The sequence below is a fragment of the Phragmites australis genome, chromosome 2, assembly GCF_958298935.1.
Source record: "Phragmites australis chromosome 2, lpPhrAust1.1, whole genome shotgun sequence".
Taxonomy (NCBI): Eukaryota; Viridiplantae; Streptophyta; class Magnoliopsida; order Poales; family Poaceae; genus Phragmites; species Phragmites australis.
In genome coordinates this window covers 19,892,496-19,906,543 of record NC_084922.1, presented here as the reverse complement: position 1 = coordinate 19,906,543, position 14,048 = coordinate 19,892,496, and the positions used below count along the sequence as shown (strand labels likewise).

The following is a 14,048-nucleotide window of genomic DNA, read 5'->3' as shown; positions in this document are numbered from 1 at the left end:
TCTTCGCAGATCATCGGGGAACCTGGGTATTCGGGGACCACTGTTTATGGCCTCGAGCGCCATCTCCCGGGACTTAGTCTTTTCGTACCTCGTGGAGATGATCCCCGCGGGAGGGCGCCACGTGGCGGATTGCTGGCACTCCTTGGGATTCGGGGACCCCTGGTTCCTGATTCACCGACAGCAGCCCCCAGGCCCATTGGTAGGCGATGGCCCAGAGACTGCGGATGGAACCTTCGTTGTCATCGAGGCCGAACCCAGCACCGACGCCACGTGGCGTGCTCTTAGGCGCTGGCCTCTCTGTCCCAGGCTTCTGGTACGGCCCAACGGGGAGCCAAACGGACGCGCGTCCAGCCGACTCCTGAGGTGCGTGATAACGAGGCAAGCGGTGCGTGATAATGAGGCAGGCGGCGCGCGTGGCAACCACACAGATCGAGGATAGTGCGCCTGGCAACCGCTGACAACCGCGCCGGTCGAGGGAGATTCGCCTGGCGCTCGCGTCGGCCGAGGAATTTCGCTTCACCAAACACGCCGCGGCAGGCGTCGTTTGAATTCCCGAAGATATAAAATGGAGAGGGGAGTGAACTGCCCCCCTCTTTATGCCATCTTTGCGATCAAGTCTTCGCCTTCTTCCTCCTTAAGCTCTAGAACTCTCGCCCTCTCTCCGGCCCGTAACACATCCTTCCTCCCTCACCGCTCCAGCAACCCCCCACCTCGAGACAATGCCGAGGGCAGGGGGCAGCCGCCGTGACAAGGGACCCGACAGCATCCTGCCGGAGTCACGGTTTGTCAACAAGGAGGGGGCGGACAAGGTGCAGAAGATGATGGTGCCCGAAAGCTAGTGGGAGGCCTCGGTGGTGACGCCGGCGAACTACCCGCCCACCACGGACCGGCCGGGGCGCATCGTCATCTTCGTCTCCTTCATGGCAACTGGTCTGGTGCCGCCATTCTCGACGTTCTTCCTCTAGATCCTCGACACCTTCAGAATTCAGATGGCGCACCTCAGCCCGAACTCGGTGGTCATTCTGGTGATCTTCGCGCATTTTTGCGAGATGTTTGTCGGGGTGCCACCGTCGGTGGGGTTGTTTCGCCACTTCTTCGTCCTGCGACCGGCCGGGAAGAAGAGAGGCTACTCCACCGTGGACGTCGCCGGCTGCTGCAACTTCCGGCTGTGGGACGGCTTGACGGAGGTGTACATCCCCCAGGTGCTGCGGAGCAAGTGGGATGATTGGCGGCGCGACTGGGTCTACGTCGACTTCAGCCCCCATGACCGCCTCACGCTGCCGGAGGTGGTGGCGGAACTCCAAAGGTCGATCTGGGAGATGGCACCGGCGAAGGATGAGCGGATGCGGCCGGTGCTGAACCGCATCAACGACCTGCGCTAGGTGGGGTTGACGTCGGTGATGGTGGTGGCGGATTACCTGCGCTGCCGCCTGGCGTCTCTGCAGGAGCGGGCCCACCCCTGCTGGATGTACACCGGGCCCCAAGACATCACCAGGACCCAGATAGGTCAGGATTGGGACCTGGACGAGGCGGCGCTGGCAGGCTTGCTCCAGGTGCTGACCGGCGTGGAAGACCTGACCTGGGCGGTGCTACCCCGGGAGCAGTTGGCGCTCTATACGGACCCGGGGTGGGTGGCGCTGCAAGCGACGCTGCCCGAGTTCGAAGCCCAGGGTCTGGTCGACCGGCCAGGGCGCCGGAACCCCAGGACCATCCAGATCCCTGGGGTGGACAAGGAGACCGGCGGCGCCCGAAGGACCGGCGGGCGGCAGGGAGGCCGCGGGCGGCCGGACGCAGACCGGCGGCAGTGGTGCCGCGACCACCAGGCCACAGGCCGGCCATGGGGCTACTGCAGGCAGTAGTCACCAGGCCAGCGGAAGAAGTGCCACTGGCAGTGGAGCGGCGGGGGGGCCGGGGGACAAAGGAAAGTGCCCCCGGACATTCGTGCCCCAGCCATCATCCTCGTCGTCACCGTCACCTCCACGGTAGCGGCCGTCAGCGGGTGGCACAAAGGAGGGAGGCCGGGGTGGCCAGTCGTCCGGCGCGGAGTCTGCGACAGAGGCGAGGTCTGGGGCTCGGGAACCCGGAGACCAAGGCCAAAGCTTGATTGGGTCTACAGCGAGTGCCCAAGCCGGCTCACCACCGGAGACGGGCTCCAAGGAGGAGGTGAGGCCCCAGGCGTCGGAGCCCAGAGACCAAGGCCGGCACGGGAGTGCATCTATAGCGAGTGCCCAAGCCGGCCCACCGCAAGAGACGGGCTCCGCGACGGCCCCGCAGAGCCCCCCGCCAAAGAGAAGGAGGGCAGATTCTGGGCCAAAGCCGTCCAGCCCGGAGTTCAAGATCCCGAAATCACGATGGCAATACTGAAGACCAAAGACTGCGTAAGTTTCTTTCCCCTGAGCATGCTTTGCCCGGGGTAAGTTAGGAGACTAACCCTTGTTTGCTTTCAGGCCTCCGAGGGACGCCGCCGGAGACCAGGGACGGTCGGAGCCACCAAGGCCGGCTCTTACCCCCGAGCCGAGCGTGCCTGAGCCGAGCGCGCCGACCGAGCTGGGGCCGCAGAGTGCGCCAGCCGAGCTGGAGCCGCAGAGCGCACCGGCCGAGCTGGAGCCGCAGGCGCCGCCCTGCCCCGAACCGAGGGCAGAGGCCGCGCCCGAGCAGCCAGCGCCGGCCGAGCCCGCCTTGAGTACTTCGAGGGCGGGGTGAATGGCCTCGGCGAGGGCGGTGCCGACGGGGCAGCAATCGGGGACCCCGAGCGCCTCGGCAGAGAGGGCTTACAGGGGACCCAACGCCCGACCGTCGTCCAGCCGGGCCTCAGAACGCCTCCCGGACGTGCTAGGAAGTACCCGGGAGGTGATCGAGCGGTTGGAGACGGCCGTAGCGGGGGAGCGGGTACAGCTCGAGGCGGACCGCGCCACCCTCGTTGAGGAGAGGGAGCATTTGGCGAAGGTCGGCCAGCTTTTGGAGGCCCACGTCGCCTCGGCCCGCGCCGCCCATGAGAGGGAGAGGCGTGCGATGGCCGCCGATCGGGAGACCCTGGATGAAGTGCACGAGGAGGCCGTTGCAGCGCAAGAGGAAGCCACCCGTTTGGGTGAGATATCACGGCGGCGGGCCGTAGAGCTGCTCGCCAGGGAGCGGCTGGTATGGGCTCGGGAGGATGCCATCCTGCCGCGCGAGAAGGAGGTGGAGGCCTCCCAAGCAGACTTAGCCCGCCGGAAGGACGAGCTCGAGCGGAGCCCACCGAAGTCCACCGTCAGGAGGAGGAGGTCGCGATCCGCGAGACCGACGTCGGAATTACGGCGACGGCTCTGGATGCCCGAGAGGAGTAGCTGACTCGCCGTGAAGCAGAGGCTGCCTCGGCGTCGGTGGCTTTAACTGCTCGGGAGGTGCAGGCCACCAAGTGGGAGTCGGAGCTGACTGCCCGGGAGCAGGCCCTCTCTGCCCTCACCGAGCAAGTGAAGCAAAAGCAAGCTGAAGCCCTAGCGCCCAGCAACGTCCCGACCAGCGCGACCGAGGAGCTAAGCCTTGAGGAGCGGCTGCAGATCGTGAAGGACGAGCTCGAGACCGTTACCGCCAAGCGGGCCAACGTGAAGGCACGCCAGCTATCGGAGGGTGAACTCCTATCGCAGGGATCCTGAGGGACCCCTTTTTGAGATTCGGCCGGGGGGATGATTCTGAATATGTTTGCGGGAGAAATAAATGGGTGTAAATGCGATGGCAGGTGGCTCCTTGCTCTTCAATGGTCTCAGCTTCTGTGCTTGTACTAAGGTGTTTTTCAAGTCTTGGCGTCTGTACTCTCTGAGAGTCCTCCGAAAGTTCTTCTGGTTGTCTTTGTCCGTGCCCGCCGGCTCTCTTAAATACCCACCGGCAGTAGCATGCCCCGAAAGGGAGGGCACGAGTTCCAAGGCGCCATAAATGGAAAAGTGGTCATTATGGGCTGCTGTGCGAAGTGACAGGGGGTTGAAAACACGCCCCCCGCCCAGTCTTCGGCCGTCATGATGGCGCTGGCAACTGGCGGCATGGAGAGGGCCCACCGGGCAGCCACAGAGCAGCCCGGCATGCCCGCCCGGTCTTGTTCATCTGACACAGCAGGGCGGCAGGCGGGGCGCCTCGGGCCTTGTGATAAGCACCGGATGACACGGGATGGGACCCGTGCATTAAATGTCCCCACACCCTTCTGCCAGAATGTGGCAGGGACTGACACCGAGCGTGGCAGGAGCAGTTGGAGGTGACAGGCCACGCGCCCTCTTAAATGCAGCATCGGGCCTTTCACTGGTTAACACCTCATCGCTGGACCTCTGTGGGGACCACCGACGAAGGACTTCTTGGGCCGTCGGGGAACTGAGTGCTCGGGGGTCACTGTTCACCTCCCCGAGCACTCTCTCCCGGGAACGCCCTCTCTTGGTCCTCGGGGAACCGAGTGTTCGGGGGCCACTGTTCACGGCCCTGAGCACTCCCTCCCGGAGCCGACTATTCGAATTCCTCGGGGAACCAAGTGCTCGGGGGCCACTGTTCGCAGCCCTGAGCACTCTCTCCCGGAACTACCTTCCTTGGGTCCTCGGGGTACTCGGGTGCTCGGGGGCCACTGTTCGCGGCCCCGAGCACACCTTTCCCGGTACTCGGCTTTTCTGGTCATCGGGGGGCTTGAGTGCTCGGGGGCCACTGTTCGTGACCCCGAGCACTCTCTTCCCGGTCACTTGGTCTTCGCAGATCATCGGGGAACCCGGGTACTCGGGGACCACTGTTCATGGCCCCGAGCGCCCTCTCCCGGGACTTAGTCTATTCGTACCTCGCGGAGATGATCCCCACGAGAGGGCGCCATGTGGCGGATTGTTGGCACACCTCGAGATTCGGGGACCCCTAGTTCTTGATTCACCGACAGAGGTGTTGGCGACATCGAGCCCGATGCACCAGCGAGCTCACACATGGTAGTGGCATAGGTGTCCATGGTCAATCTTGCGCTAACTCTGAATTTTGTTGGTGTGCTCCTCCTCTACTGGCAAAAAGGTGTCCGCCTCATCGTCATTAGGCCCGACCATGTAGTTCTTAATGACATGCTCTATGAACTTAAGCCCTTGTCAAAGATCTTGTGCTCCATCATAGAGGTTGTCGATGGCATCATCGTACTACCTGACATATATCCAATTTAGTTCGACTGTGAGGCATTGGTAACTCATAGAGAAACAATTTTGGAGAATGGCCGAGATGCATTTCCATTGATCAATAGCCGGTATATGTACACGGCTGGGTACAAGGTGTATAAGGCAAGAATATGTAACTTCCTAATCTAGGACATTAGTTTACATACATAAGTTACAGCTGTATACAAAAAATCAAACGCATGCTTGTGATCCGGAGAAGATCAGGACTGTGATCCGGTGGGGATCAAGACCATGCAAGCTTGCCAGATATGCACCAGAGGTGTGCAGTATATGCAGACTGTATGCATATACTCCAACAGCCCCTTGCAGTGTCAACCGGGAGAGGAGCAAATGTTGAGACTGGAGCGGAAGTTGGTGAAGACCGCCATTGGTAAGCCCTTCATCGGTACATGAAGAATCCATACGTCGCCAAGCATAACCTTTTCATGAATAAAATTGAGATAAATTTCGATGTGTTTGGTGCATTGGTGTTGAACTGGGTTGGTGGAGAGGTAGACGGTGAAGATATTGTCGCAGTAGACCACCATCGCCTTCTTGAGAGAAAGTCAAAGCTCAGCTAGGAGTTGACGAAGCCAACAAGCTTCAGCAACTGCATTTGAGATGCCGCGGTACTCCGCCTCCGCACTGGAGCGCCCGACGGTGTGTTGTCGCTTCGACAACCAAGAGAGAAGATTGTTCCCAAGGAAAACACAGTAGCTAGAGGTGGATTTCCTTGTGTCTGGATAGCCTACCCAGTCTACGTCAGAATAGACGACGAGGTCATGGGATGGTGAGCAAGTGAGCTGAAGACCATGACCCAGTGTGCCTTTGATGTATCAAAGAATATGCTTGATCAACAAAAAATGATGCTCACATGGATCATGCATGTGCAAGCATACTTGTTGAACTGTGTGAGTAATGCCTGGCCATGAGAAAGTCAAATATTGAAGAGCTCTAGCTAAACTGCAGAAGGGAGTTAGGTTGGAAACCGGTGCACCAGCAGCTGTAGATAACCTGGAGCGGGCTTTAATGGGCATGGAACAAGGATTGTAGTTGGTCATGTTGGCGTGCTCTAGAATATCAGCCACATACTTTTCTTGAGAAAGAAATATCCCATTAGTAGTTTAGCTAGCAGAAATTCCAATGAAGTAATGGACCAAGGTCCATCATGGAGAACTCTCCATGGAGAGCGATGATGATGTGTTGAAGAAGAGATGCATCCGAAGCTATAAGAATGATGAAATCAACATATAGTAGTAGATGAGCTGTAGCAGCATCATGATGATATGTAAAAAGAGAATATTCACTCTTGCAATTAGTGAAGCCAAGGGACTGCAAGAATGTCTAAAAATGAGTGAACCATGCACATAGAACCTGCTTTAAGCCATAAAGTGATTTATTGAGGCAACATGTGTAATAAGGCTTGGTAGCATCAATGAAACCCGACGGTTACTAGCAATAGACGGTCTCGGCGAGTTCCATTGAGGAATGTATTTTTGACATCAAGCTGATGGATGGGCCAGTCGGAGCTCAATGTAAGAGAGAGGACAGTCCGGATTGTTGCTAGTTTGACAACCAAACTAAAAGTCTCATTGTAATCCAATGCTGACTGCTGAGAAAAACTGTGTAGGACCCAACGGGCCTTGTAGAGAGAGAGAGCCATCCGGATTGAACTTGTCCCAAAATATCCATTTGCCAGTGATGATGTTGATGTTGGCCAGTGGGGGAATGAGTTCCCAAGTGTTGTTGACTGTCAGTGCATGAAATTCATCAAGCATGGTGGCCTTCCAGTGAGGGTCGTTGAGTGCCCTGTGATTAGTCTTCGGTAATTGATGAGGAGACGCCCGATCTTCTGAAGGTAATATGATAAGTCGATTGGTGGAGTTTTGTCGTTGATTATCCAAAGGCTCCGACCAGAACAGATCGAGAACCCTCGCAACCACTACACCACTACTCCGTGGTTATCAACAGTGCCAAGACTCGGTTGACCTCGCCAAGAAGGCTTTTCCTGCAAGAGAATTAAAAGCAAGAACAGGTAGATGCAATCTGAATATTGCTAATTACCAATGAAGTGCTCGAGTTGGGGTTTAACAAACTGATAAACGGTGAAACTATCTAAAATAGAATTATCCAAGCTAAACCCGAGCCTAAACTATGATGGCTACCATATATTTATAGGGGGTACATGAGGGGGTCAACCTAGGGTTGTGCAGCCGTGGAAAGAGGCGTGCACAATCAGGACTCCGACCTAAACACGATTACAAAACCCGACAGGGTCCAGGACGGTGATGGAGCACCTTATTCCTTCGACTCTGACTAAACTATAAGGAATATTTGGTCCAACATAGATCCATTGGAAAGGGTTTGACATAATCTTTCCAACAAGTCCAAAAACGCCTAAAACGGACTTCGTATGAGAGAGTTATGCATGTTTTACTGACGTGCTATCTACAAACTCGACCACGACTTCAACGAGAGCTTAGTCTCAAGTCCAAGTAGTCTTGGCCTTCGAGGGGTGACATCCGGGTAAGGTTGTAGTGCTTCTCCCACATTCCTAAGCAATAAAATATCATAAGAATTTAGTAGTATTCTATCCAAGGAAACATGAACAGCGAGAAATGAGTTCACCTAGTGGTCTAATTGTCGTGCATGTGCTCTTGTAATTGGACCTTGTATGATTTAAGGATTATTGGTGGTAATGATCGTATCCAAAGGAGCAATGGGTTCATTAGTAATTGGGAGATTTCCGAAGTGGTGGTGGTCTGAAGATCAAAGATGACCATGGGGAATCGGATTCCATCCTTGCCACGAGTATGCATAGACTGCATATTGTTCAGCAAGGGTGCAGGCAGAGGAGCCAGGGCCCATGCTGCAGTAGTTGAGGTAGATGGGTCAGCATTGGATAAAGATCTGTGTGGTGCCACGCGTTGGGCACCAGAAGGTCCAGTGTAACTGGAGGGGTGTTCATCGAACGTTCTGGCCGGTGCCATGTTGGAATTTGGAAGATCCGGTGCCACAGGAGGTGTGTGGGCTAGAATGGCCGATGGCGCCATGAGTGGTAGCTTCCAGTGCCACACGTGGCGTGATGGTGGAGGCCAGAGTCGCATCTGCAGTAGATGTGCCACGAGTGCCCATGTCTAGAGGACTCGAGCGAGGCTCGAGGTTGTCGGGGATGGGCAAGCCAGGCCCACCTGACCCAGCGACGCGCAAGGTTAGGATCACCAACGCAGGGAGCATGCCCATGCCTAGAGCGGAGACCGCACCTGGCGGTGATGGCGCCAAGGCTACCTATTGTGCGTTGACTTATGCACCTTCTAGAGGCACTAATGCAGCACGCTACATGGGTACTAGAGAACCTACAGGTAATACTGAGGTGGGAAAATCATCGTCATCAAGGAATGAGTACATGGAGGGCTGCACGGCGGAACGTGTCACAAATGGGAACTATTCTTCATCAAATTCCACATGGCGCGAAATGATGATGCGGTTTGTATGAAGATGGAGACAATAATATCCTTATGGTTAGTAGGATAACCAAGAAGAATGCACTCGGCTAAACGTGGTAAGTTTGTGAGACGCTATGGAATAGCAGCGGCATCCGAAGACGCGCAAATGGGAGTATGTTGGAACATAACCAAAAAGAGCCTCAAAAGGGGTTTTGAGGTTAATGGTTTTTCTAGGAATATGATTTTAGAAGTGAGTGGTAGTGAGGAGGGCCTCTGCCCAATATGGTGGAGGAAGATTGGGTTGAAATAACAAGGTGCGAACAACATTGTTTGTTGTACTAATGATGCATTATGCCTTGCCGTTTTGTTGAGAGGTGTACGAGCAAGAGAATCGAAGAAGAATGCCATGCGCGAGGAAGAAAGAGTGAGTGGCTTCATTATCGAATTCCTTGCCGTTGTCACACTGGAGGAATTGCATAGACTTGTGGTGGGTGGAGACATAGGCATGGAAAGTCTGTAAGCATGGAAAGTATCATACTTGCATTTCGAAGGGAATGTCCATAAATAATGTGTAAAATCATCTAGAGAAATGAGGTAGAATTTTTTGACAGAAATACTAGAAATGGGTGAGATCCATACATCGCAATGAACTATCTCAAAAGCTTTATTTGTGCGTGACAAAGAAGACTTAAACGGGAGACGAACATGTTTCCCGAGTTGGCATGCGTGACACGGAGCATTGCTAGGGTTATTACATGAAATATTGTGGGTACTAGTGAGGCTTTTGAGAGCATGATAACCCACGTAGCCAAGACGTCAATGCCATAGGATGCCGGTGCTGGAAGGAGTAATGAGAGCACAAGGAGGCGACATGGCTGGTGGCAGTATGGGATAGAGATCGTCGGATCTATTGCAGCAAACCATCACAGTCTTGGTGCGGAGATCCTTAATGGAGAGGCGAAAAGGATCAAATTCAACAGGACATTGGTTGTAATGAGTAAATTTGTGAATAGAAACCAAGTTTGCAATTAAACGAGGTGAAACAAGAACATTGCGAAGAGAGAGAGAGGTATTGTGGAGGTGTGAAAATATGTGTCGCCAGAGTTGGTGATAGGTAGAGTGGAGCCATCACCAATAACGATGTGAGAAGCGTAAGGTGGGGAGAGGGATGATGTCAGGTTACCATTGTCAGTAGCAAGGTGGTTTGACGCCCCAAATCCATGAACCATGTGGAGTGCAGGGAACCCTACAGCGCCATAGCGTTCAGAGCCTAGATCAACAACGCCTAATCCCATGATGATTGGTTGGTCGTCGATAGAGTAGGAGGCGGTACGCCAGCAGATGAGATGAGGAGGGCTTGTGGAGGGGCACGACCAAGGATGTCAGGGCCGCCGATTGGAGGACGGGTGGCACCGACCGGCATGGGCTAGAGCTAGAATGTGCTGGTCCAGGGGTTATAGCATGGAACACTACGACCCAATGGGGCTCCATAGTTGGGGGAGGAGTTGTCAGTGCCGCCGAAAGACTGTCCCTTCTGCTTGGTCTTTTTGTTGCACTAGTAGGGGGTGCCGAAAGGGGAGGAGCTGGAGGAGTGTGTAGTTGCCTTGCTGGTGGAAGGAGCCATAAGAGCCATGGCCGTCGTGGATTTTCTCACCTGTAGATCAGCCTCCTTGAGGGTTAACAGTGAGTGGGCCTCGAGGAATGACAGTAATGGTGATCGTGTCTTGATAATGGCTACCATGTGCCGTAGATTGTCGTTGAGGCACCGGAGGAGAGTGAGGACGAGCGTGTCGGAGGAGACAGGCTGCCCAACGTCGGCGAGTGCGTCGGCCAGTGCTTTCAGGCGTTGGGAGTAGCTGAGCACGGACAGATCACCTTGAACCGTGTTGCGGAAATCAGCTTCGAGCATGAGAGCGCGCAAGGCCTTGTTGTCATGGAAGAGGCCCTAGACCACTGTCCAGATGGCGTACGTTGTAGCACCTGGCGTGAGGACCATGGTGAGTATCTCTTCTGAGATTGAAGTGTAGATGAGGGAGTGGACAGCACAATCCGTCGACATCCAAGCAGTGGTGGTCAGGACAGGTGCTGACGTGCCGTCAACATGATTCATGGCGTCGAACTTGTCCACAAGAGTGTGGAAGAGTTCTCACCATCTAGAGTAGTTGGGTGGGTGGAGTTCGAGTGTGAACAGGATGTGCAGTCACACTTTAATGGTGGCAAGGGCAGACGAGGGGTTTACAAGCCCTAGCTGCGGGTGGCTACAACAATAGCAGCGGCAAGGGCAGCCTTGACGTCATGTTCTTGGTGGTCACCCATGGCGTGGAAGAAGGCCGATGGGGTGAGGGAGGAGGGTTGGGGACGATCAAAAAACGTTAAGCTGACACCATAATAGAGATAGGATTTTGGAGAATAAGCGAGATGCATTTCCATTGATCAATAGCCGGTATATGTACACGGCTGGGTACAAGGTGTATACGTCAAGAATATGTAACTTCCTAATCTAGGGTCATTAATTTCCATACATAAGTTACAGATGTATACAAAGAATCAAACGCATGCTTGTGATCCGGAGAGGATCAGGACCATGCAAGCTTGCCGGATATGCACTAGAGGTGTGCAGGATATGCACTAGAGGTGTGCAGGATATCCAACAGCAACATCGAGCCTGATGCACCGGGGAGCTCAAAGATGGTGGTGGCATTGGTGCCCGTGGTCGATCCACTACCACCTTCAGATTTTGCCGCTACGCTCCTCCTCTACCGGCACAAAGATGTTTGCCTCATCGTCGTAACACCCGACCATGTAATAGTCCTCATCGGCCTTCTCACTGAGCTTGAGCAAGTGCCTCAACCCAAAGTGGATATTCACGGACATGTGTCGAGCCACCATCAATTTGCATCTGATCAGACCATCATTGTCTCACTACCTCAGAACGTGTTACAACATATGGATTTTAAACTTTATCATAGATGTTTATTGGTTTTGTTTCTACAAAAATATTTATGATATTGATCTTGTTACATATAGTTACTACTCTATCTGTAACAGAGATATGCACAGATAGATTTTCTAAAAAATCATATGTGAGTACTAAGGTCACTTATGGATTTTCTAAAATCCATCTGTGAGTAGTAAGAGTCACAAACGGTTTTTGTTGAAACCCCCTGAGAAGCCATTTTGTTTCCTGACTGCCCTCGTGATATGGCATTCACAATTCATGATTCACAAATTAAACAACATCACAGGCATTATTTATATATCACACATTGACATATTATTTAGAACATCAATAACACATTGTTCAGTACTACATCACAGATATTTACATATCACAAAGATTAAGAACATTACACATCACATATTATTCAGAACATATAAACCTAACTAGCTATGCACATTTTGCTTCCAGAAGGACAAGGTGGTTCACATCATTGATGTAATCTTCTAGAATGACGAGATGATTGACGTCATTAGAGATGTCATCTTCTAGAAGGACGAGATGATTGGCATCATTGGTTGATGCCATCTTCCAAAAGGACACAATGATTAACATCATCTCACACGCGTGCATTTCAACATAATATCAACATAAGCATCATCTTCATTGATCATATCTGTGTTATTTAATTCAGGCTACATCCTGATTAACTCAGTCATATACTAGAAGTAAACTTCATTACTGTCAAACCACCGGTCATGATCAAGTAAGAAATATGAGTTCAAACTAGGCTTGCAGTTCACAAAAATATCTCTATTATGATGATCAATAATAGAGAAATTTTCATCTGTATGATAAAACAGATGGATTTATAAAAATAGTTTGTGAGTTCAGTACATCCAGACGACAGTCTTATTACAGGTATGTCTATCTTAACAACTGACTAAAGGTATTTTGCCAGTGACAGATTAAAAAATCGTATGGGACACTCCATCTGTTTTTACTTAATATGTTGCAGTGCGTGCTTGAAGTTATTTTTTTCTCGGCCACATCCTTGACTCAAACGTACTTCTTCATTACAGTATTGATATCCTTTGGTGCCCATCGTTCCGCCGGCGAGCCTTCTTTTAGGCATGGGGCTAGGATGCCGCTGTCCCCAAGCGCTTGCGCAACAGCCTTGCTCGAGCATCTGGGGTAGCTAGTCCCCGTGGGGGAGAGCATGACCGTCAGGCACCATGTTAGAACACCATCGTCACGATTGCTTGCGCAACAACCTTGCTCGAGCTCGGACGTCATCTCGAGGAGCTCGTTGCCGTGGGGGGGGGGGGTCGATAATGATAAAAGGTATGCGCTTTCTTTTTCTGGCAAGGAGGGCAATGTAGTGTGTATCCCTTCCTTACGTGTGCATCTTGCTTGGTGTTTTTTTCCATACAAACAACTATATCTCATTTTCCTTACAAACAAATATATATCTCTTAAAAGAGACATTACTACATAAATAATTTAGTAAGATACCCCAATATAGATTATTCTATAAAGCTTTCTATGTAAAGATTATCACAGATGGCTTCAAACTAGAACCAATATGGTGAGACGCTTTAGTGCAGATGGTTTCCATTTTAAAATAGAGGTGTATGTAAGCCATCTGTACTAATAACAATAGTACAGATGGTTTCAATTATGAGCCATCTATATTAATAGTATAACCAACTCTAGTGTGGAACCGTATATACTATTGGTATATCATCCCCTTCCCCGATGCTTGAGGAAGTGCCCGACGATTTTGACCAAAATATAGCTAGCTAGATTTCAGTGTAAACTTAAAAACTCATTGGCATTTGTTACTCAAGGTGAGCATTATGTTCTAATTTGGTTTAGATGATCTAGATTTGGTTTGGAGAACTAGATGGATCTAGATTTTCTTCATGATGACATATAATTATTCTAGGTATTATATGATGTAGATTTATGTTTGAATTTGGTCTTGAGAGATCAACTATATCTAGATCTAGATTTTTTTCATGATGATCTATAATTAATTGTTATACGAATATATAATGTTTAAAATATAGATCTAGGATTAATTATGTATTACTATAAATGGCTAGCTTTAATCTAGTTTTCTAGATAAATTTAGATTTTTTTTTTATGAATTTCAGTACATAAACACATAAAATTATCGATAAATATACCTAGAACAATTAATGTGTAATGATATTTATTGATAAATTCATATTTTTATACCAAAATTCATGTAATAAAAAACTTAAATTTATCTAGAACAATTAATGTGTAATGATAATCATTAATTATTTTTTAATTAATTTCTCATTTTTATGGTCAATGTATACATGTATGTAATGTATTGATAATCATTCATTGTCTTTTAATTAATTCTCATTTCTATGGTTAATGCATGCATGCATGCAGATCCATTTTTTCAATGAAAAGTTGGCTAGGTTACTCAATTTTATTAGGTTAATTTAACATTAATTTACTCCATACATTTTTAGATGGGTCGTGGCT

At 51.1% G+C, this 14,048-nt stretch overlaps 1 protein-coding gene across 1 annotated transcript; it reads right to left on the bottom strand.

Annotated features, from left to right (window-relative positions):
• Nucleotides 1-10,139: 10,139 nt before the first annotated feature.
• LOC133903504 (uncharacterized) lies at nucleotides 10,140-10,493 on the bottom strand. The gene has a single exon (XM_062344917.1). It carries the CDS (start codon nucleotides 10,491-10,493, stop codon nucleotides 10,140-10,142), a length of 354 nt encoding a protein of 117 aa, XP_062200901.1.
• Nucleotides 10,494-14,048: the final 3,555 nt, after the last annotated feature.

What these genes read in the sequence shown, in the direction of transcription:
- LOC133903504 (XM_062344917.1), bottom strand. Translation starts at nt 10,493, where the DNA reads ATGCTCGAAGCTGATTTCCGCAACACGGTTCAAGGTGATCTGTCCGTG.